Source organism: Lentinula edodes, assembly GCF_021015755.1.
Source record: "Lentinula edodes strain Le(Bin) 0899 ss11 chromosome Unknown C8R40scaffold_14, whole genome shotgun sequence".
Lineage (NCBI taxonomy): Eukaryota > Fungi > Basidiomycota > Agaricomycetes > Agaricales > Omphalotaceae > Lentinula > Lentinula edodes.
This window is the reverse complement of record NW_025764320.1, coordinates 440,140-465,379: the sequence shown is the minus strand read 5'-3', so window position 1 is coordinate 465,379 and position 25,240 is coordinate 440,140. Positions and strand designations below refer to the sequence as shown.

Genomic DNA, 25,240 nt, shown 5'->3' with positions numbered 1-25,240 from the left:
TAACCTCCCATAAACCTCCATGAACCACAGAACCCTAGCTAACCTCCCCACCAACGCTAACCTCCATCTGAAGCGACAGCTCCACGACTCGCATACGCCGCCGGACAATCCCCTATCAATTTAGCCTCATGGGTTCCGCACTTCACGCCAACCCCATTAGATGCTCGTTTATTACAATGTCCCGTTACTATTCAGCCCACCTATATAAGTATCATCTGTAACATAAGCGTCCCTAGCTTGGTATATTTTGAACACACACCCTTTACATAGGTCCAGTCCCTGTCCCTTTGTACCTGCTACCTATACGGAATTCTCTTTACTCTCTATTTCTCTGCCTCTGTTTCTCTCAATTCTTGTCTATCGTCTCTGTGATCGTCTATACGATTCAATACACGCTTTTACTTCACGTCTAAGCAATCCGAGTGAGTTCCCGAGCTCCCTCAAACAATACTAAAGCTCCCCAACGCCTATCGCCTCGGTGAGCCAACCTCCCCAAACCTCCTCGAGCTCCCTAGCTACTCTATAGGCTGCAGGACCTCAATCTAGGTAACGTCGAAGCTACCCCTCACGTCAAACTACATACTGCTTCTCCGTTGCCACCTCCCACACTCGAGGACGTCCATCCTCAAGCCTAGCCCCAGGGACCTACCCTCCGTGGCACATCCCTTCTCAGGAGCTTACACCCTCGAGACCCATTTACACACACGACCTACTCGATCCTATATTGACGTTCTAGCGAGTACAACTCCTACTACGCAATATCATACGGTCCCGCACTCTTCCTTAACCTCCCTACGCCTTAGGGACCTCCCTGGACCTCCTAGGGACCCCTCAAGGGTCACCATCTCATCGTTCCAGCCACTACTAGGTCATTCCCGTCCTCGGTCGCGGTTCTCGTAGCTCCCTTTGAGCTCCAGCCTGCTCCTAGCACGCTACAACATAAACCTCCACATACCAAAACCTACCCTAAGACCTATTTTGACCCAGGTCTTACATTATACCAAGCTCTCCCGTCACTGAACGGACTCGTCGTGACAAAATGTCGGCGACATCAACGGAACGACCTTCTAGTTCCAATACCAAATCAAAGAAGCAAAAGAGCACCTTATCTCGTGGAAACACGACACAAGCTCAAAAGTCGAACCAGGCTGCTAGCTCCACTGTCATCACGGTGGCAGCTGGTCAACGCCTGATGTCCATCCCAGAACAGTCGTTTGGGGATAAAACCGCCAGCAACATCCGGACCCCAGAGGGACGTCAACCAGAGGTTCAGGGACCCCCTCCAGTGGAACCTGGAATGGGACCACCACAACGGAGGTATACCTCCATGGGTTACGCCCAATCTGCCAGTAGTCCCATGGGAGGTTTCGCATACTCCCCTACCTGGGGAACGAGAGGACCTCCCCCTGGACCGGTACCGCAGCTAGACATGGAGTCAGCTTCGAACGCGGGTGGAAGAGTCAGCGGCCAAGTAGCCGCTATCGAAAGGATACAAGGGGAGAGTACTGACCCTCTCACAGTACGACAACAGGAAAAACTCCCAGAGAGGAGGGTATCCCCTGCCGTATCCGAACAGTCTCGGACGTCATCCCAGAGGTTACCAACACCTCCAGTACAGTCCCTTAACCTTCCTCCCCCGAGACGAGGAAGCTCGCTCTCCAGTCTCCTAAAGAGCCCAGCTATGAATATGCCCAACTGGGAGCGTACACACGCAATACACCATAGCAGGACCAACTTCCCAGTACAAAATGACATTGCGTCTGGAAGACGTCATTTGAATTCAGGAGTGTATCCCGGAGGATGTAGCTATGGTCCTAAGGGAGGTATTGGAGTCAATGGGGATCGAAACATTGGGAGACGGTCTCGAATTCTCAGACCTACGAGTACAGTTCCTAACAGTGGGAACTCAACTGGAGATAGACCTCCCAGAGAAGGCCCAGCTGGCTGACAACCCCAGCAAATCGATCAGACTTTCTCTGGTTGTATAACGTCCTACTGGACCCCGAGAGGATGCTAGAATTGCTAGAAGCAGAGGCTCATTACGGACGATCGTTTCAAAACGCGAGGGGAATACTTCCCCTCCGCCCTCATACCCATGGAAACGAGAGGAATTTCTGTGGTGAAGCGGGTCTGCGCATATTCTATTGAGCATCTAACTACAGATCCGGAGCTGTATGGTTCAAACCTCCCCCTTCGAGGGTTAACGTCCCGAACTACCAGGCGATCCAAATACTACGGAACGCAAACCTAGCGGCGGCAGCAGCTAAAATCGATGAGGAAAGTAACGAGGATGCTAACGCAATTGCTGCAAAAAATTGTAGACGCAGGAGATACACTACTGCTCACCTCCTGGCCCCAGTGGAGTCAATGCCTGATCAGGATAGTCCCGTCCGGGTCCGTAACGGACAGGCGGTATACATGTACACGCCCATGAGGCATATGCACCAACTTCTGGTGAGGAGTGAGGAGTCCGAAGCAATGTTGTGTTCACAGGAGACCCGACACCGGACGCTACTAGCGGAATCAGACACTCTGATGCTGTCGGAGGAACTTTCTGGATCGAATCTAGAAAGAGCTTTGGAATTCCGTCGCAGACTGGTCGCGGATAATCGGGGAACCTCGTATATGGTTCAATGCGAACTCGAAAGCATAGGGGAGTTCCCTCCGGAGCAATTTGACCAGAAAGGGCAGCTCCATGGATCTGATGGTCGTTTCCTGGCACAGAAACATTCATCGCCCAGGAATATCGAGGTTCCTGAACTCCTTAACCCCAGTAACACAGCCACGAGGAGCCCCCAGTTACGCTCTGGGACCTCCCCCACTGTACATGCCTTGGCTCAAAATTCGACTCCTCCCCCCAGAGTTAACCTGCAAACGAAACCAGTAACCCCAGTCTCGATGCAGCGATACCAGTTTGGTGAGGTGAGGATAGATGGCACACAACATTCATCCCGGATCTCCAGACAAGATCTGACAGCTCGGTTGGCTCCCAACCCTGTACACGTTCGTCCAAGACTGAGCAATCCATCAGTCATTCCTTATCAAGGGTCAGTATCAATGCAATCTCAGGCAGTGGGAATGGAAAGTCAAAGGGGTCCGGACCAACGAAGAACGTTGGCAGTTCACGAAGAGGCAGTACCCCCGCAGGGAGCTCCTTTTGAACTCCCTTTGTAACGGGAGCTCAGACGAACCGACCTGGCATGGCTTTCGAGTCGGCACGCTCTCAGGAGACGGCTGTCATGATCCAACAGCAGGCTCAAGTCATTGAGACGCTTCAGGAACAACTCCGTGAAGTAAGGAAGGGATTTGCAGCGGGGGGAATACCGACTGGTGGACCGACTCCCAAAACAGGAAACATGGCAGAAGTATTCGTGCAAGCGCCCATGGTAATGATAGAGGGAACAAGGGGGGGTCCCTCTCACATAGTTCCCCAGCCGAGAAGCTGGCAGGCTACGGAGCCAATATCCTTTACCAGACGAACTCCTATAGGAGTTAAGGAAGGGAACCCTCAGGAGGGACAAACAGCCCCGCTACCTGCCACCCCGAGTGTGGATAGGAGGCGGATTCAGGAATGGGGAGCTCGCGTGCAAAGAGCAGAGCTCGGGGAGTATGTGAGACCGGAAGGAGGAAGGTACGCGGTAGAAGACGGTGGAGTAGCTGCAAGTAGGGGAGGTAGGGGAGGGTTCAGACCCCCTGATAGAGAACCCCCTCCACACCTTTCAAGCCAAACGAGGGATCGAGAAAGACCTCTGAGCCAGGGGGAACAGGATCAAAGTAGGTGGGAGGAGCTCCCCCTCCACCGCCTCCTCCTCCACCACCCTCAGCGGGACCAGGTAATAATGATTCCAAAGGGTCCAACAAAGGGGAACGCACCCAGTCAAGTAGGAACGGGGACAGGAACGGTGACGACGGAGTGGAGCTTCCCACGGGAGCTCCTGAAGTACCCCCAACTTGCTACGACCCGGACCAACCCTGGTATTACGATCCCAAACAAGGCTGGCATCGTAAAGCAGCCCCTAGAAACCCCAATGAGGGACGGAACACTTGGGAGAGCAATGAGGAGAAAAACCGAATTACTATCGAGTCAAAACTTGACGTTGGTAAGATCGAAAGCTTCGCAGGTAACGACCGGTTGGCATGGAAGACGTGGGTCCTCAGTTTGGAAAGGATGTTTGAAGTACGTCCTACCATCTATGCTCGTGAAAAGGACAAGTGCGCTTCCGCAGCTAGTCATCTCACTGGTGCAGCACACTCCCACTTCGACACGTTGAATAGACAACGACTGAAGGGGGGGTACACTTGTCTCGAAGACTGTACAGAATTCAAACAAGAGTTCGGTTCCAAATTTGGACCCATCAACAAGGCGGACGAGGCAAGGAGGAGGTTGGCCTGGATGAAGCAGATGCCGGAGGAAAGCTTCGCCAACTTCTTCATTTGCTTCAACGAATACGCTCCCCTGACCGGGTTTAATGACGAGGCTCTGGTAACATACCTCAAGAAAGGGGTAGCTCCTTGGTTGCCTCTACAGGTTGTTACCGGAAGGGAGGAACCTCAATCCTACGACGAGTGGACCCAAGTGTTTACAAAGTTGGACGGAGCTGTACGTGCACAAGCGGAGAGTTTGAGGAACCTCCACGGTGAAAAAAGCGCTGCAAGGATGGCTGAGTCGCTTCCCCGGGTTGGAGTTAGCACCTGAAGCTCCCTACAAGTCCCCCTTGCGTCGGGAACGAGATCCAGCTGATGTCTGGACCTCAAATCCGAAACCAGTAGTGACAGGGAGGTTCCCAAACAGGTCCAACTGGACAGAGGGACGACAAAGGGCGTCTGCAGCTTGGGGGGAAGAAGAAGGTTACAATAGCGAAAACCGGGAGGAGGATGAAGATTGCTGTCACTGCAGGGATGGAGGAGAATGGACTGAAGCAGTCCTCAGAGCAGGAGTTACCGATACCGGGAGGAAATGGACTCCTGAGGAAAGAGCGGAGAAGTGGAGAAGACGAAGGCAGGAACTCTGCATGCGTTGTGGACGAAAGGAGCACTGGGCAAAGGACTGCCCTAACCCAGAAACGTTAGAACACCCAACGGAGGATCAAGGGAGCTCAGAGAGAGCCTCCAAGGCTGATTCAACTCGAGGAAGAGGGACGGCCAACCAAGGGGGAGGTCGTAAGGACGATTCAACTCGTCCTTTAGAACGGATTCGCACTGGGATTGTCGTGGAAGAACGGGAAGGAATGGATGATCTCTGGAACGTTCACATCTTAGACTCACCAAAGGGAGGTGAGCAAGAGCTGTCGGACGAAGTGGGAAATGGGCAGGGGGCTTCGAGGTAGATCAGGGCGAACTGCGAAGCCCCGCAACACCTTCGCCTACCACAATAAGAGCTGCACTCACGGGGAGTCAGCCAGCTCGTCTCACATCCCGATCCTACAATTCCTTCATCATCCTTACACGTTTTCCGTTCTCCGACCTCGATGAAGACAAAGAATACGCCACAGTAGTGGATAGTGGAGCAACTAGATGCTTCATAGACAAAACCGTCGCTATGCGACATCCAGAGAATTTGGTTGACCTAACAAACAGTATCCCTTTGGAGCTGTTCGACGGGAAACCTACCTCCGCAGGATTGATAACTCAAACCTACACTGATCAGATCAGTTTTGCGGATGGAACAATTCACAAGGTGGAGTTCCTAGTAACTCGATTACACCCTATGGCTCCAATTGTGCTAGGACTGCCGTGGCTACGCATGCACAACCCAGTAATTGACTGGAAGGAACTTTGCCTGACATTCCAGGACCGAAATGTCCGAATCTCAGCAGCCCTTGCGTCGGAAATTGTCCAACCAGGCGCCGAGGGAGGTACTGAGGAGCTAGGAAGGGGGGTAAACGGCAAAGAAATACTCGAAGGAACTCTCCAACCACCTCCTGAAGCCCCGCAACCACCTCCAGAAGTTCCTCAACAATCTCGGGAAGCTCCTAGAGCTCCAAGGACAGGGGTGAAACTAGAGGAAGTAAAGGACGAAGAGTACGAGGCGAGTCTACCAGGTCCACACGAGCTATTCCCCTCGGACAAGAATCTAGGGCCAGACGACCCAATCCTTATGGGGATCAACGAATGGCTAGCGTTCGCGTGCAAAAGCACGGAAGAAGAGGTGGAGGAAATCCTCGAGGCTAGACGATCCGCCATAGAGAAAGTAACCCCGAAACCAGCAAAGGATTCAGAGGAGACCTATCAAAAATGAAAGAGCAGGGACACGGAACGGTCCTCCTCCTGGCCCGGAGCTAAGCAAAAAGTCCGGTGGAGGAAGAAAAGGAGGGAACATGGACCTTATCCCGACCTTCCCACCTTAGACATCGAAAGCCTGAACATACCCAAGATTCCTTCAAGGTCTGGTCTGACTCCCAAGGGTTCAATAAGACGCAACAACTTCCGGAGAAAGCAGCTCATAGCGGGTACCCATGTGGTGGAACGAAAATCGGACCCCACCATACAAGGGAAACCCATCAGCTTAATAGGAGCTGCTGGGATGGACCGTCTACTGAGGGAGGGAACCCCACCGTACTTCCTTCATATATCGCCCACGAAGGAGGAGTCCCCTGCCGAAGAAATACTCCGGGCAAGTGATAGCAACGACCTAAAAAGAATGCAACAACCAAAGGATCCTGAGAATGGGAACCCTAGCCCGGAACAAGGGGGGGTCATCAAGGAGCTTGACAAGGAAGCATTGAAGCGACAGGAGATGGAGGAATTAAAGAAATCCATTCCCGTCCAATACCAGGACTACCTGGACGTATTCTCACCCGGAGAAGCAAGAACACTACCTCCGCACCGACCCTACGATATCAAAATAGAAACGGAAGGGGATGCGATCCCTCCCATAGGGAAGCTCTACAACATGTCTGAGAAGGAGCTGAAATCTCTCAAGGAGTACATCGACGAGATGTTGGGGAAAGGGTTCATACGATCCTCCAGTTCCCCCGCGGGAGCTCCTGTATTGTTTGCCAAGAAAAAGGATGGTACTCTGCGACTCTGCGTTGACTATCGAGCCCTGAACAAGATTACGAAGAAGAATAGGTACCCTCTACCACTGATAGGCACTTTAGTGGATCAACTACAGAAGGTGAAGATCTTCACGAAGATTGACCTCCGCGCAGGATACAACAACGTCAGGGTAGCCCAGGGACACGAATGCAAGACTGCATTCCGAACTCGGTATGGGTCGTTCGAGTACCTGGTAATGCCCTTTGGGCTCACGGATGCTCCCTCCGCATTTCAATTCTTCATGAACGAGATCTTTCACGATATGGTGGACGTCTGTGTGGTGATCTATCTGGACGACATACTGATTTACTCAGATGACGAGAAGTCCCATGTGGAGCACATCAGGAAGGTCCTGGAACGATTACGTGCCAATCACCTCCATGCAAAGCCGAAAAAATGTGCGTTCCATGTCGACACCGTCGAGTACTTGGGGGTGATCATATCACCGTTGGGAGTGTCCATGGACCCAGAGAAAGTGAAGGCAGTAATGGACTGGCCAAAACCAAGAACGGTGAAGGAACTCCAGGTGTTCCTAGGATTCGCAAACTTCTATAGAAGGTTCATAGACAACTATTCGGGAACTACCAAGGTGTTCACAAAGCTCCTACGGAAGGACTCCGTGTGGAACTGGAACCCCCAGTGTAGCAGTGCTTTTGAACTGCTGAAATCAGCGTTCTCGGAGGCTCCAGTCTTAGGACACTACAACCCGGACCTACCAGTGGTGCTCGAATGCGATGCTTCTGACTTGGCGATAGCAGGGATCCTCTCACAACTAGACCCAGAAACAGGCGAGATACACCCTATCGCCTTCCATGCACGATCAATGATCTCCGCAGAACTGAACTACGACATCTACAATAAGGAGCTTCTGGCTATTGTGGACTGCTTCAAACAATGGAGGGCGTACTGTGAAAGATCCCGACACCAGATCCAAGTATACTCAGATCATAACAATCTCCAGTACTTCACCACTACAAAGCAGTTGACAGCACGACAAGCCCGGTGGGCAGAACTCCTTTCAGGATACGATTTTGTCATCAACTACCGCCCAGGAAGGTTGGGAGCCAAGCCGGACGCGCTCACCCGAAGATCAGATGTGTACCCAAAGAAGGGAGCTTCAAGGGATCAGGTTTTAGCAGGGAGGGAAAGGGTACTCATACCCCCAGAACGTTTGAACACTACCATCCTCATGAATGAAGACCTCCTAGTGAATCGAGTAAGGGAAGATCCAAAGGACACGACTATAATTGAAGCACTGAGGAGGATTGCACGCAACAAGGAGGAATCTCTCTTTTGGGAGGACGGGCTGATAAAGAGGGGAGGTCGTATATACGTCCCAGACGTTGGGACTCTACGAAGGGAGGTCCTACAGCCGTACCACGACCATAAACTAAGGGGACACCCAGGGGAGAAACGCACCAAGAAGCTCGTAAATCAGCTGGTTTTCTAGAAAGGACTGTCTAAGGACGTGAACTACTACGTACGGAGCTGCCACCCATGTCTGAGAGCCAAAGCCAGTCGCTCCAAACCTTATGGGAACCTCCGTCCACTATCAATTGGACAACGACCTTGGTCCTCAATCTCCTTGGACCATATCACCCAGCTCCCAGTCACAGCAGGTCCGGAGAAGTACGACGCTATCCTCGTAGTAGTCTGCCGACTCACCAAGCAGGCCATATATGTTCCATGTCATACGACGAATAACGCGGAGGACTTCGCCAACCTTTTCATAACACACGTCTTCTCAAAACATGGGATGCCCTCCAATGTCATGTCAGACCGAGGTTCCCTATTTGTGTCTCAATTCTGGAGGGAACTTTGCAGAGTGTTAGGGATCGAGTCTCGCCTATCCACAGCATATCACCCCCAAACAGATGGGCAAACGGAAATGTGTAAACCAGTCGGTAGAGGCATATCTCCGAATTTACTGCGCCTACGACCAAGATGATTGGGACCTCCTGCTTCCCATAGCCGAGTTCATGTACAATAACACCCCCAACACCACGACAGGTGTCTCACCCTTCTTTGACAACAAAGGATATCACCCGAAGTTGTCAATTACGTTGGAACGGGTACAGGGAGCGGAGGTCAACGAGTACGCCTCAAACCTCAAGGAGCTACATACGTACCTCCAGGAACGAATTCGAACAGCTAACGAGGGATATATGAAGTATGTGAACCAAAAACGTCAGGAGGCCCCGGACTGGAAGGAGGGCGATCAAGTTTGGCTGAATATGGAGAATGTCAAAACTAGGTGACCCATGAAAAAAATGGATCACAAATGGACGAGACTGTACTCGATACTCTCGCAAATAGGGAGTCATGCCTACCGGTTCGACCTCCCGGGAGACCTCCACAAGATCCACAACGTGTTCCACGTGGATAGACTGAAGCCCCACTTCCACGACAAATTCAAACGACAGAACTCCCCACCCCCTCCAATCTTCGTAAAAGGGGAATTGGAACACTTCGTGGAGAGCATCCTAGATTCCAGACCCGTTAAAGGGAAGTCGGAGGAGGTGGAATACCTGGTTAAATGGGAGGGTTACGATGATGACTTCAACTCGTGGGTGGGATGGAGAGGAATGGCAGGCTCACTGGAACTTGTAAAACAGTGGCACGGCACACACAACCGAAAGCGGAAACTAAGGAGGGACCAATGGGAATTACTGGAGAAGCAAGCAAAGGATGACAGAGGGGAAGGAACGGGATCACCAGGGGGCACAGGAAGCGAGAGCAGAGAGGAGGAGGGAGAGAGACGGAGGAGCACGAACTAACGAATAACGGACAACACAACACGACGAACAAATTATGATTTCCTCATTTTCTTTTCCAAACTTCATTTTCATATTATCTTCATTCACTCACTCAGCGTGCTACCCACAAACCACATCGAACGCCTATCAGTCTATATTCAAGAAATGGACTACGCGACGCTAAGCAAAACATACAAAAAAAAACAACAGCAAAAAATTAATAAAATCGCACAGCAGACTACAATACGGGACTAGACCTCTCGCTTTTAACCGACACATCACCCTGCACCCTAGCTTCAAATTCCTCATGGGTCTCATAAAGATCCTCGCCATCATCATCCATCATCATGAGGTCGATAACGTTGGGAACGACAGGGACGGAGGGAAGGGGAATGGGGGATGAAGGAGAACGAGAATCAGGGAGGAAAAGGGGAGCCCCTGAACCTCCCTCAGGACGATCCCTGCTACCCTCCTCCACGGGTGTGGTGGTGTTCCGACAAACAGCAGTGCCCACTCCCCCTTCCCCCTCCACAATTCCCTTGGGAACACTCTCGTTGTTTCCTCCTGCTAAAACCGAATCTGTCGAAAGGGAAGGACCGCTCCCAACGTCAGGAAGTTCCGTCAGAGAAGGAAACGAGTACTGGGGACCTGAGGTGTCAATCATATTGCGAATATAATTGGCGATGAGACGCTCCCAGAAGACCATAATGAAATCCATAGCAGGGACGGCGGGGAGGTGATCAGAGGTAGGGGAAGGCAAAATCGGGATGGGATGGTCAAAGGAGAAGAATCTCCTATGAAGGGGAGGTTCCAAGGAACCAGGACGAGCATCTACATATCCGGCGTGTTGCGCGGCAGTAACAAAGGCGTCGTGAGAAGGGAAACGCAAATGAGTCAACATCTCCTGGTATAAACCTCCAACCCGGTCCGCCGCGTTGGAATAGTAATACAGAAGACTGCTTGTCGACCGAAGATGTAATTCGCCATGGGTGAAGCGAGCCTGGGACAAGTAATCCAAAACGAAGTTGATAACGGAGGCAAGACGGTCGGGACTGTGATGAAGACCGCGCTACAGGAGGAGGGTGATGGCCTCCAGGAGACCCCCTACGTACCGGTTATAGTAATGGAGCAGGTTGGCAGGATCAGATCGGTAGAGTCGGTGGGCGAAAGTGGCCAACCGACGAACTAACGCCTCCGAGGCATCAAGCTTCCATTGCAACTCCGAGAGGGAGGGCAATTCAACCTCGTACAGACCCTCATCTTCGGGGTACTGTCTAATCAAACCCTCTGCAACATGAGCCCTATTCCGATACTGGCAAACCAACTCCTCTAACTCCTCCAGACGATCTCGTTGACACAGTGCACGAGCATTAGCAGCGTCAAGATCTGAGTAAGCATTGAAGGAACGATTGCTGGCATCATCGACTTGCTTGCGGAGCTCCCCGAGTTCCTCCTTTTGACGCTTCGCCACCTCCCTGTAGGCATCCGACCCAGCATAAGCAATACAAAAACGAGTTAAAAGGTCCTGAACAGGGAAGACGAATCAGATCAGTGAAAAGGAAACAAACGAGAACGAAACATACCTCAGAAGAGGGCTCAGACAATTCTGCTTCGAGAGCTTGAAATTGAGACAGAACTCGTCGGTACTCAGCACGGTCTGCCGCCACCTCCTCCAATGACCGACGACTACATTCAAGCTCCTGGCTCCGAAGATCCAACGACGAAGAGGTGTTGCGGAGGAGGACGGTCAAGGTCGAAACCTGACCCTGGGACTGTGTAAGGAGCACTCGGAGCTCCTCTACCTCCGTCTTCAAACGATCATTCTCCACCCTTAGAGCGGAAGAAGCTTGGGAATGAGGATAGGGGCGCAAAGGCTCCCAGGAACGCTGGAGAGGCATAAGGTTCAATCAGAAGAAAAAAAGGGAGGAAAGGTAAACTGACCTGCTGAACAGGAGGGGTTTTTATTCTGCTCCTGGAAAAATCCTCCACCTCACTTGGAGGCACGAATTGCTCAAACGAACCAGCCTACGGAATGCGATGAGGGATCTCGGTGGAACCCTGAGATCGAGATTGGGGTACAGCCGACCGATGGGAATCCTCAGGGACAAGGTGTCGTACTCCCGGCAAATTGGGATTCTCCGAATCGGGAACGTTAGGAGGACGGAGGACAAGGACCACGCAACGGTAATCTGAACGTCCCTCGACCCAAGGAACCGGAGGTGCGGTGGGGGACAGCCTATCCACAGCCTGTTCCGGACGTCGACGCTTGGGGGTAGAACCAGGATCCACCTTGATAGATCGTTTGCGCTTTTTCGTAACTGGAGCATGAGGCAGGAGAGAGGAACCATCAGCTAACGGGGAGGTACGAGGAACCGACGTCAATGGTCCAGGAACCAACAGTTGGCGCTGACGAAACTCCCGAAACTCCTGACGATCAAGCTCACGCTGATCCTGATCATCCAAGGGATTCAATTCAAGAAGTGCACTGGTCGAATTAGTGCTCTGTTCAACGCGATCGTAAAGGACCCGCCACTGCTCAGTTGGGAGGGAGTAGCGGGTGCGCTGACCCGGGTCTCCGTGGACCTCCAGAAAACGACGAGCGAAAGCCAAGTCGCGAGAGCACTTACGGGAAAAATATCGAAAGCGCGCTAATCGTCCAAGGACACACGGCTTTTTATCATCGCAGTTGCTACACCGAGCAAGATGAGGAACAAGTGAGCAACTGCCTTCCTTTTTACCTCGAACGCAAGTGGGACATGGCAGACCCGCAGCAGCCAAGGTAGACCACAACGGATCGTCGACGATGTAGCGTGCAAGTGAGACCCCCACACCAAAGACGGACTTGAACAGAGATAGCTGGCCAAGGGAGGGTTCCTCCACATCAGAGTTGCGTCAAGTTGGAGAGGAGGGAGGTATGCCAAGAACATCGGAGACCGCGGCAGAAGTAGAAGCGTGAGGCGCAGACATGGCAGTCAAGTTTTACTCGGGTGATGATAGACAGGAAGATAAAGAAAGCAGACGGGGAGGGAAAACAAACTTATAAACGAAAAATTTTCGATCACGTGGAAGCCACGTGATATTTCGAAGTGAAACCTCCTCGGAGGCTCGGAGGAGTAAAAGGGGGGGGGGGGTAATGTCATGCCCTGTCCCGAAAGCTCCCCTTGTTACCCTCCTAGACATCCCAGAACAGTGTATCAGCTCCCTTACACCTCCCAAATAACCTCCCATAAACCTCCATGAACCACGGAACCCTAGCTAACCTAACCTCCATCTGAAGCGACAGCTCCGCGACTCGCGTACGCCGCCAGACAATCCCCTATCAATTTAGCCTCATGGGTTCCGCACTTCACGCCAACCCCATTAGATGCTCGTTTACTACAATGTCCCGTTACTATTCAGCCCACCTATATAAGTATCCTCTGTAACATAAACGTCCCTAGCTTGGTATATTTTGAACACACACCCTTTACATAGGTCCAGTCCCTGTCCCTTTGTACCTGCTACCTATACGGAATTCTCTTTACTCTCTATTTCTCTGCCTCTGTTTCTCTCAATTCTTATCTATCGTCTCTGTGATCGTCTATACGATCCAATACACGCTTTTACTTCACGTCTAAGCAATCCGAGTGAGTTCCCGAGCTCCCTCGAACAATCTTTTCACCCAACACACATCAAGGCGATGGGTCTTGAAGATCTCGAAACTCTCAAACGAATCTTTTCACAGTCAAATCAACTGGCTGCAGTCACGCGATATATGAGCCGCTACCACCACAAAGTCTTCATTGACCTTTTCTTTCGGCAATAGGATTCTGATAAATATGTGAATCTTGGGACCATGCTTTCCAACAACTACATCCAAGTGCTCCACATCCTTGAAACTGAGGCTGCGGAACTGGCGCATGACCTTGAACAATTCAACCTGACGGAATCTGATTTGGAGGCAACGTGGGTGAACCAAGCTAGACATTTCAAGGAGCTGGGAAAAGAACGTGCGCAGGAGGTCAATGATGTTGCGTATGTTGAACTGCTACAACAACTGCGAGATATTGAGTCAGTCATCATCATGTATCTAAATCTTTTGCTTACGGGTCTTTCTTTAGAGCAGCCTTGGAATGATCTTATACAACATTCCGCATTCAAGAGCCCGAAGATTTTGAGCAGCTACCACCCCATTCCTCATACTCCTCGGGGCTATCCAAAACTCGTTGTCGCTTTCTTGGAGAGAAGCGAGACAATGTCTTGTGGGAGATCCTCCAGATGGAGAGTCAGATGGATGTACAGCGGCAATGGACCCCTCTGGACTCTGAGTACAAGGTGGCCCTCAAGTATGACTGAATGCAAATACCTCCAAGCTCTGGAGAACCTGCATCTTCTTGTTATGAAACAGCTGTTTGAGATGCACAATCTTAACATGTTGGGAACAGGTGAGTTTTTATTTGCCAATCTCTATATTGGATTCTGATCTATCTTGCCATCATGTTAGGCTACGAAATGAGAACTGATATTGCTCAAGCACTTCAACGTCGAGCGAAAGCTACTCGAAACACTGTCAACAAATACAATAAGCATGTGTTGATGCTAAATCCCCCTTGTGACACATTCGATTGGACAAAACTTACCCACTTTTCTTTCATTGATCAGTTTGACATCTTACGAGACATGCGGCACAACATTTTCCTTGTACCATGAACTTATGAACCGTGTTCATAAGGTGAGTAGGGTCCGGGAGGAGATCCACCGCATTAACATTGAGCTCCGGCGCCTTCACACCCAGATTGTTAATAAAGAGAAACTTTTTGCCAGTACTTTGGAACATCTCAGGGGGTTGCTGATGTTAGGACCGGTGCTCGAATATGTGACCCACCGTCGGGAGGTCAATAAATTACTAATTTCTCGCATCAATGCAACCTACAACCTTCCAGGTCTCACATGGACTCCATATTATGATGAGAGCATCAACACTGTCCACGCCACATATCCGCACAACCCATCGGCATCTGAGATGCATGAACCCAATACCTCCCCACCTACATCGCTTGATCACAATGCCAGTAGATCCAACATTCCACATTCAACACCTGATGATTAACAACCGCAGTTTGAAGATCATAATTTGGAGGATGAGGGACCTTTGGAAGATGACAATGAGTTTGTTGATGATATGGGGAAGGTCGTAGACTTCATTGCGGAACCATGATTTTTTACTCGAACTTTTTTGTTGTCCATGGTCCTATATATTGCTTAATCTCGAATTTTTTTGTTGAATAACATGTCATTTACTCTGTGATATTCTGTTAAGCAAAATCTTTCCATTGATACCATTGACATTACAGTAAGTAGTCCTCTACTATAATTACGATGCAGTAGTCACCAAAGGACATGAACTATCCTCATTCCTCCTCAATTACACCAGAAGCTCCTTTGGTATTAAATTCTGAATTGAGTACACGCCAAGCACGTTGAACCTCCCGGCGTTCTTGCTCTTTGAAAGCCAACTTTTCATGATTTTTGATGCGGTATTTTTCCTGTGATTTTCGATGGCGGTCTTTAGCAGCTGCTTTGACATCGGGAACAGCATTGTGTAGCTGGTGGGATCGCCTATTGGTGTTGATGGAATTGCATTAGGAAGCATATCAGCGAGATTCTTACTTTTCATTCTAGATTTGTGTCAAGTCCAGCCCTTGGGCCTCCATTCCGCCGCCCGGTATTCGACATAATCCACCTTTATTGTAATCTCTCCTTATTGTTCTTTCTCACTACACATACCCTTTTGTTCTAGTCCCTCCTTATTGTCTTTTACTTTACCCTGCAGGTACTACATGTATAGCTCCTAGTAGTTAGTCTGGCGCTCCGCACCGATGCTCCGTTCTGTAGATATAAATACTGCCTGTACACTACTGTAGTTCCTCAGTTTAATTATCAACTTAGATCTCCCTTCCAACTTAACTCTTCTCTAAGTCTTCAGGCTCAACGCCTTAAAGTACGTTCTACTCTACCTCAGGACTCAGATGTCCTTTAGTTCGCTCCTCGTCGCCGGGGCCAAATTCCTTCAGGAACGTATCCCAATTTCCTCCGAAAGGGGGGTTTTCTGCACTGAAGTGTAGCAGATTGGGAGTTGCCCAATCTCTGGTGCTTTCTGTGAAGAAGCCCAGGGTGGACTTGATAAGTTTCACTTGGCTTTTGGTGAGATCAGGTTGTTCCGATGCCCAACTTTGAAACTGAGCCATGAAGCAACACGCTTCAGAACCGTCTTTACCCTTGAAAACTTCAGGTTTGTTCGTGCTTGACTTGGAGGATGAGAATTCCTCCATCGCTGTAGCAAGGTTAGCTACTTATCTGATGAGCTGAGTCAAGAGATCCTCAGCGGAGGTAGATGGGGCAAGCTCGGCAGGAGTCGAAATAGTAGGAGTAGGCGATCAGGAATGGCGAATTGGTAAAAATGTGGTATCTTCTATGGTAATTGGGTTCTGGACTGAATTGGACAGCGCGTGGGGGCAAGGCTGAGAGTCACAGTCGTACCAGCTATCACCACCATGGTGGATGTGATGCTGATCTCTGGAGTCAAGTGCGTGTTGGAGAACAGAGAAATCGGTTGTAGCAGTATGATCAAAAAGATCTATGGGTGTAGAAGATGTGATGTATGCAGGTTCTGCAAAGACAACCTTATCAGTAGACTGTCAGTGCTGTAATGGATCTTGACCTAATGTCACGAAGCGGCAGAGGCGGAGTGAGTAACGGAGGAGGAAAGCGGAGTGACTAGCGGAGTGACTAACGGAGCAGGAAAGCGGAGCAGGCAGGAAAGCAGAGTGACTAGAGGAGCAGGCAGGAAAGCGGAGTCACTAGCGGAGCAGGAAAGCGGAGTGACTAGCGAAGCAGGAAAGCGGAGTGACTAGTGAAGCAGGAAAGCGGAGTGACTAGCGAAGCAGGAAAGCGGAGTGACTAGCAGAGCAGGAAAGCGGTGTGACTAAGCAAGGCGGTGAGGTGGAGCGACGAAGCAGATCACCGAGGCAGAGCGACTAAGCAGAGCGGAGGCAAACTGGTCCCAGATAATGACAGAGAGTTCAAGATAAGGGACCAAGATGTGGAGGGTTAGCTATATATACATAATCTGGTCTGCAAAAAAACAACGATGTAATCCTATACAGTTCAGGGGCAACGAAGGTGGTGGAAGCCAATAGAAAGAGATGGTGGATCAGGTGAATCAGTAATTGATGGGAGTTGACAGTGATGGGGTGATGTATCGTACAAGTAAAGATATCGAGACGGTGAGAAAAGGAAAATGATAGGGGCTGTGTACTTTATGACAATCTGTAGTTAGATGCTCAGTACAATACACGTACCCCACTTCGCCGTAGAACTTGTTCTCTCTTTGGTGAGCATTAGGGAGGAGGAGAAGTATTCCCCTCAAGTTTTGGAATGATTGTCTGTAATGGACCTCTGCTTCTAACAATTCTAACATCCGCTCCAGGTCCAACCACAGGAAGTCTGACCTGTTTGTCGGGATCATCAGTCACTGTTCAGCTTTCCCAGAGAGATATATCTCTAGCTGAGTTCCCACTGATAGAAACAGTACCCATAACTCTGAGAATTCAATGCTGTTTCCCAATATTTCGATCCGCATTGCCTCTAGGACCTCACGTAACACCAAGGCTACATCCTCCGGGACACACTCCTGGATCCTAATAAAATCTTCCAGCTGCAACGTCATCTCCGATGAGACACCTAAATTTTGGCTAGATGTCTATGATGTGAATTGTGACATTTTCACACATAGATTCATATCAAGAGAACTGTAATTGAGACTCAGATTGACAGTCAAAGTCAATACTAAATCAATCTAATAAGTTGAAGGGACCATATACCCATACTACCACAAGTTGGTTAGTTTACCCATTCCCGATACTATGTTTGGATAGCAGTCTACCTGTTTGTCAAGCAGGATTATACCAGACTCGGACTATATCCAAAGGATGACCATTCACGTATGATGTACCAAGGGTATTCTTATTGGACCTTACACTAACAGGAGTTTGGAAGAGCTTACTCAAAAAACCGTGAACCAAGAATTGACTCACAATGACTTTCTAGAACTCAGGAATTGTTGAATACTCCTTCTAGAACAAGATCATGCATTAATCTAAAAGCCTGTGATTTAGTGTAATAGACCAATCAGGTTGCATGGTTGACGAAAATGAGTAGAACAACGATCCAAATACTGCAAGACTCCAAAGACATATCAAATGAATGTCAAAGAGTCCTGACATAGGAAATATTGAAAAATACAGTTAAATGAATACTATGCATAACTCCCTTGATAGAATATAGTCACAATCAGTGTCTATTCAAAGAGAGAAACAGTTAGTTTAATCCAGAGAAATCAGATTAATAGAATTAGAATTGAGGAAAGCTGATTTGCCTCCGGACAAGGTGACAAATGATCAAACTAACTGTTGAACAGCAACGACAGCTGAACACCATTCGAGTCATTCTCCAAAACAATTAAATTAAACGAGTACTGAAGTACCCAGCTTTGTTTGGAGGTATACTAGAATCTTGGAACCATTATGGACCAAATAAGAACGTCTAGATTCAAATTAAATAATATCTGACTAATTGCAGAAGTTTCCTTGCGGTTCCGAAGGTCTATTTTATCAAATTAATTATACTGTGTGACTCTATATCCTATATGTATAAATAGTGATCCAATGTATCTGGAATACAAGTGATTTTGGGACGACGTTGCAGTGCTAATCCATAAAAAGGAAAGACACATTCCTGCCAGACTGAAACCTCTTCACTAGCAGCCATTCGGGCCTGGCACTTGTAAGTATAGAAATGTCGTATTCTGCTCCTTGTGACTGCGAGAAGTATATCCAGTTGTTGGGTATTCTTCAAATTTAGAATCAGTTGTTGGTCTTAAGGGCAAATCACACTGTGTGGTTGTGCCAGCACATAGTTCTAGCCCTCTGTAGGGATCTGTGTGTTTCGGTTTTAATTTACTTTCATTCAAACCCCCAAATCTTGATATACCCACATCAATACAATCAAAGCACAAATTGTGCTGAATCTACGTTACTCAAAGGAATATACCAAATCCTTACAACAAATCAAATTGATTGATCGAAGCTTTTCCTAACGCTGAAATCTTTGCAAAACCTTTGACAATGCTACCCCTTGCTATTAAATAAACTTGATAGCAGTGAACTCGCATATTGTGTATTACATTGGTTGCTTCAAGTACCCATTTAAGGTAGGTTTTGGTATAAGAGATTTATGTTGTAGAGTGCTAGAAGCAAGCTGGAGCTGAGCGAGGTCAAAGACTTACTTGGATTGCTTAGATATGGGGTAAAAGCATGTATTGGATTGTTTAGATGAATGTAGAGACAAGATAGTAGTAGAGAGACAGAGATAAGGAAACAGAGAATAAGAAAAATCCGTATAGTTAGCAGGTACAAAGGGACAAGGACTGGACCTATACAAAAGGGTGTGTTTTCAAAATATATCAAGCTGGGGCTTACTACTTAAATAGGTACAGGAAGTGAACAAGGGAACATGAGGCAGAAATCGAGATTAATACTTAATGGAGTTGGTGATAGCAAGGTTCCATATGGGTGTCAGGAAAGCCTTCAAGGGATTTGGATAACGGGAAGGGTTATAAAAATGATGCTACGGGAAGCTAATAGACAGAGGAGCTAGTGAGAGGTGTTACGGGCGCACTTGGGGAGCTAGGAGTCAGGGAGAACATGGGATAGGGCATGACAGTTTGTCCATTGGTTTGGGGGTGATATGCTGTGGACAGGTGGGACTTGATTGCTACCACCCTACAAAACTCCCTCCGGAATTCAGACACAAATAAGGAGACCCGGTTGGAAGTGATATCGGAGGGCATACATGCTCTGGGAAAATGTGTATTATGAATAGATCGACAAAATCCTCTGCATTATCCATTATGCGACAAGAAACACATATCGCCTGTTTGGTGAGACAGCAGACTACTACTAAGATAGCATTGTACTTCTCTGGACCTGCTGTAACTGGGAGCTGGGTGATGTGATTGAGGGAGATTAAGGACCAAAATCGCTGTCCAATTGGTAATGGACAGAAATGATCTTAATGGTGGGTTTGGTATTAGAAGTTTATGTTGTAACATGCTAAAAGGAAGCTGAAGCTTGAAGGGAGCTACAAAAACCGCAACCAAGGACAGGAATAACCTGGAAAAAGTTCAAGTTGTGAGATATAACCCTTGAAGGGGATCCTAGAAGGTCCAGGGAGGTCCCTAGGATATTAACGGGAAAGGTGGAGGTAACTAGAACTGGTAGACGTAAGAGTATTGCATAGTATGGATTGCAATAGCTAGGAACATCAACGTAGAATCATTGTAGATCATAATTGATGTGGGTTTCAAATGTGAGAGCTCACAATAGAGTATAAGCCCGGGAAGGAGGTCCCGCCAAGATGAGCATAGCGGCTGACATCCTCAAGTGGTGGAGGTATCAACAAAGAAGCTGTAAGGGATAGATTCAACATTACCTAGGTCAAGGTACCAGAGCTCGTGGAGCACTTTTGGAGCTCAAGGAGGTTCAGAGGAGGTTGACTCACCAAAACGATACACATTAAAAAACTTTAGTATTGGTTGAGGGTGCTTCAAAACCCACTTGGTTTGCCTAGACATAGAGTAAAAGTGTTTATTGGATTGTATAGAAGATTGTAGAGACGAGAAACAAGAGCACAAAAACTGAGATAAGGAAACAGAGAGTAAAGAGAAATCTGTATGGTTACCAGGTACAAGGGGATAGCAACTGGACATATGCAAAAGGGTGTATGTTCAAAATATACCAAGCGATAGATCTTTATGCTATGAAGGTACTTATATAGGTACAGAAAGTGAACAAGAAAACATTAGGAGCCTTGACTGTCAAAACTGCTGTAATCTAAATTTGCATGACTGTCAAACAAGGGAGTGTTGCTGGGATTATCTGATGTGTTGAGGGAAGTTCCACTGAGTTGTGGAGATTGTGATAGTGGGGTGACCGTTCCATGAAAACATGCACCTCCTTGGGGGGGTACAGAAACAGTTCCGAAGCAAAAGGATCAGGACTTGTATGATCTACAGTCATGAGCCTGGTATTACGGCTGGTCTGATTATGATCAAGGCATCACAAACAGGTCACAAGGAGATGGTAAAGAGCCACAAAATTAAAGCCATGACACAAACTCAACTCGACTAATGGAATAGCCTCAAGATAGGGCGACCACAGGGAGTTATCCACAACAACAAATCAGAACTTGAACAGTTGTCCATCACCTATGCACAAAGCACTTTACTCAATTGTACTTCCATAGCTTCAACAACATTTGACATAGTAGAAACTGTAAATATATCTTTATCATTATCTCAGACCAGTTTGCCTGTGCTCTGTTTAGTTGCTGGGTCCTCAGTTGCAGATCCGGTTTATAACAACAAGCAAGATATTCCTAACATGAAATCTCAATATTTTCCTACATAACATATGTACTAACATCCTAAAAAAACCAATCTGGCATGAATAGACTGGTTAAGAATTCTACTGATTTTACATGGATCTGTTTCAAATTTACCACAGTTGAAGTAATGTTACTCAAATTAAAACTCCTCTGACAATGAACTAAATCTGCTTCAGTTAATTCAATGACATAGGTGTAACTTGACTCACAATGACTTGAATTCGTGCTTGATTGATTCTGTATCATTGAAAACTCTAGCCTTTTGGTATTCCGACACCCGTCTTTCAAAAAAATTGGTTTTACCATCCACAGATATCATATCCATGAAATCGAAAGGATTTCCAGTATTGTAGATTTTTCCACACCCTAGCATCGCCAGCAATTGATCGGCAACGAATTCGACGTAATTGCACATCAAATTAGAATTCATCCCAATTAACCTGATGGGAATAGCTTCTGTGAAATGTACGTTAATCCGATCGAATAAGTTAAGACTCACTATGAAAACTTACCTTTCACAAACTGTTGTTCGATGTCAACAGCTTCCATGACAATGCTCGTGATTACCCGAACATGAGGACGACGCTGGAGAAGACTCAGAATAAGACAGGCAAATTCGGTATGCATTCCTTCATCGCGGCTAATGAGTTCATTTGAAAATGTCAAACCCGGCATCAATCCTCGTTTCTTCATCCAAAATATGCAGGCAAACGACGCAGAGAAAAAAATGCCTTCGATCGCTGCAAATGCTACCAAACGCTCTGCAAAAGTGAATTTATTATCTTGAATCCACTGAAGCGCCCATTTTGCTTTTCTATTGATGCACGGAATAGTTTCAATAGAGTTGAATAACATCGAACGCTCTGGTGCATTTCGAATATACGTTTGAATAAGCAAAGAGTAGGTTTCAGAATGAATATTCTCCATCATAATCTGGAAACCATAGAAACACCGCGCCTCCGGCACCTGTATTTCGTTGGAAAAATGACGAATCAGATTCTCGTTTACAATACCATCCGACGCAGCAAAGAACGCCAGGACGCGAGAAACGAAGAATTTCTCATTAGCGTTGAGTTTGTTATTCCAGTCGTTGATGTCATTCGAAAGATCAATCTCTTCCGATGTCCAGAATGACGATTGAGCTTTTTTGTACATTGACCAAATCTGTACACCGTGTCAGCTAATGTGTAAGTAAACAAATATTACTCATACCTCATTGTATTCAATAGGAAACAATACGAATCGACCAGTGGAAGTTGACAAAATTGGCTCATCACCTATTATATCAAACTTCATACAGAACAACACTTGGAACGAATTTATTTCCTTACATTCATTCATATCAACTCTTCCTTCAAATCTCTCTCCATCAGGAAGAAAGAGACAAGAAAATGCAGAGCGGTCTTTTTGGAAAACAATGGTCGATTTGTATTCATCTGAATTTCCCGCATTGTGTTCAAAGTCTGCCGCTGCTGTTTTGGTACTGGTCTTTGTCGAGAAATCAGCTCTTGTCAGATTGACAAACGATGTAGCCTTTATTCACAGTCCTATTAAAAACCATAAATTACTCAATAAGAACAAATCTAACCTCTGGATCGACGTGAGTTTTTGTGTTTGTGTGGAACATCTGTTATATCGGAAAACCAGCAAATTGTAAGTCATGTCCGAAACATATAGACTCCTTATATCCATAAAATTCATTCCAGAATCTGTTGACACTGTAACTCAAAACAGTAATTCATCATTGTTCAAAAAAAGTTGCAATGTAACAATGTACAGTTATATACATATGTAATCCATAAGCAACATTCCATTGTTACATATAATCAATCCAAATGTATAAAGTATATACGTGTCCAAAACAAGAATCTGTAGATACAACCAATAACTCTATCTAAATAATGAATTAGAGCTTATTTTCATAAATATCACCCAACTGTTACTACAAGAACGCTCCAAAGAAACGACGATCGAAAGTACAGCCATGACGGATACAGATTTTTCTCTCTCATTCAACGAAGGTCGACAACCCGGTCGGGACTATTCACCGATATTGATGCTGCCTGTCGAATTATGGTGCATAATTGGATCATTAACGGAAGGAAGTTTATGCTCTCTGGCTTCGACATGCCATTTTCTATCGGATATCATATATCCTCTTCTGTACCGCGACATCATGTGCAACACACCATCAATTCTCCTTCGTTGCGGAACTGCATGGTTGAACAGACCTACCTCTGTTTTCCCTTATGCTAAAACTTTAACCGTCGGCGTAAATCAACACAACTCAACCAGATTCGAAAATGTTTTAGAACGTTTGACGCTTCTGGGGAAATGGAAGAACTTCATTCCAATACTCACATGCTTTTCCAGTCTCACTGACCTAAAATTTGTTTCATTGCATCTCCCTCGCACATTTCCTATCATATTTCCCTCTTTTCCCTCATTGGAAACCCTCTCATTAGATAGCTGTACATTTGACGGACCAGTTTCTTTCAATAACGTCAAACTCACCATTATCCATCTACAACTGAAAAACATCTCTTGGGACAAGGAACAAGACGAGTTCATATTTCTACAAAGTTGTCCTACGTTGAAAGTGTTGTTTCTTAATTGGCATCAACGATTAGCTGCGGTGTTGTCTATGGATGACGCACAACTCCTATCAACAACCTTGTATGATTTGACGGTGATGTCCGCAAATTATGCATGGTCAAGAAATCGTCTGCAACGACTGCAGCAGCAACAAACATTCTTCAACTTTGTAGGAACACTACGCGGATTAAAACGTTTGACACTCAGTGGGGGTTGGCCTATTTGCGAGACGGAAGCATTCCCTCTTGGAAAGCAAGCCTTACCCGATTATTTGGAATCATACATCGGCCCTGCTCATTTTTTCCGTTCTGCACCAGAGCATCGTGGATTAAAGACTGCCGCATTCACAGAAAGACATATAACTGCAGCCGAATTGCTTCTACATTTACCGTCTCTCCCTAATGCCACACGTGTCGCTATAATGGGGATTTGTTTAGAAGATGACGGTGATAATGAAGCATCTGCATTGGATATTATTTTCAAGCAATGCCCAAACATAAAAGAGTTTTTATTTGATTCGGCACATGTTCCAGTTGAAGGAGCTGTATGTATCTTCTACAATCAATATAAAGTACTAAAATTCTCTACAGATCAGCGTCGTAAAGGCTTTCCGACAAAGTATACATCGACTTCATATGATCGAATACATCATCGTCCCACGTATCAACGGGACTGATTTACAGCCTTCCGAAGCTTTCAATCCGTTACATGATATATGTTCATCTTTAGTAGGAGTACAATTTCAAGAAAAGATGTGGGTTCGCATGGGCGAACAATGGAAGGAAACTGAAGTTTGACTTTTAGTTTTGGTTCATGAGATACATATTATGATGACCATATTCACTCCCAAATGTGATATTGTATAGAATTGAAGTTGCAAACATACAACATATTCCATAGAATCGACTATGCACTTCATCCCAAATCTGAACAAGCTTTGTCAATTTTTATCAACTATGAACTTCTTCATGTCATCCACCTATACTACGTGTGTATATCTATGAAAAACCATGACAGCTATCAGAGGGCACAAATCCAGTTACCACATGTGCGAACAGCTGTTATACACACAACCTAAGATATAATTCGTTCGCCCGGTATTGACTCACATTTTTACAGACTACTCACACAGAACGATCGTACGACCATAGATCTGTACATCTGAATCAATCAGCTTGGGAAAACCATCTCATGAAGCGACACGTACCTTCCTTGAAGCTTCACTTCCTCCAAAACCACGGCTTCCATAGTCAAAGATCGCTTTGCGTCTCACGTGTGCCAAACCCTGATCATTGTCGCTGCCGAAACAGTTGCACGCAGGGGTGTTCCTTCTTTATTTCACTCCGATTACTTAGTGCATTTGTTCA

The 25,240-nt window shown here is 47.1% G+C and overlaps 3 protein-coding genes across 3 annotated transcripts; 2 read left to right on the top strand and 1 right to left on the bottom strand.

The window, feature by feature from the left end:
* Nucleotides 1-14,279: 14,279 nt before the first annotated feature.
* On the top strand, nt 14,280-14,450 carry C8R40DRAFT_991388 (uncharacterized protein; the record flags this gene model as incomplete). Its single annotated transcript, XM_046236727.1, has 1 exon — nt 14,280-14,450. A coding segment is annotated over one exon (171 nt), but the record flags the coding sequence as incomplete, so codon positions are not given.
* Nucleotides 14,451-21,483: 7,033 nt separating this feature from the next.
* On the bottom strand, nt 21,484-22,574 carry C8R40DRAFT_1043502 (ribonucleotide reductase small subunit; the record flags this gene model as incomplete). The annotated part of the gene is made up of 3 exons (XM_046224172.1): nt 21,484-21,734; nt 21,791-22,442; nt 22,491-22,574. 3 exons carry the CDS (start codon nt 22,572-22,574, stop codon nt 21,484-21,486), a joined length of 987 nt encoding a protein of 328 aa, XP_046087234.1.
* A 1,336-nt stretch (nt 22,575-23,910) lies between these two features.
* On the top strand, nt 23,911-24,765 carry C8R40DRAFT_1100962 (uncharacterized protein). The gene is made up of 2 exons (XM_046227924.1): nt 23,911-24,417; nt 24,464-24,765. Exons 1-2 carry the CDS (start codon nt 23,923-23,925, stop codon nt 24,668-24,670), a joined length of 702 nt encoding a protein of 233 aa, XP_046087233.1. The 5' UTR covers nt 23,911-23,922; the 3' UTR covers nt 24,671-24,765.
* The last annotated feature ends 475 nt before the right edge of the window (nt 24,766-25,240 follow it).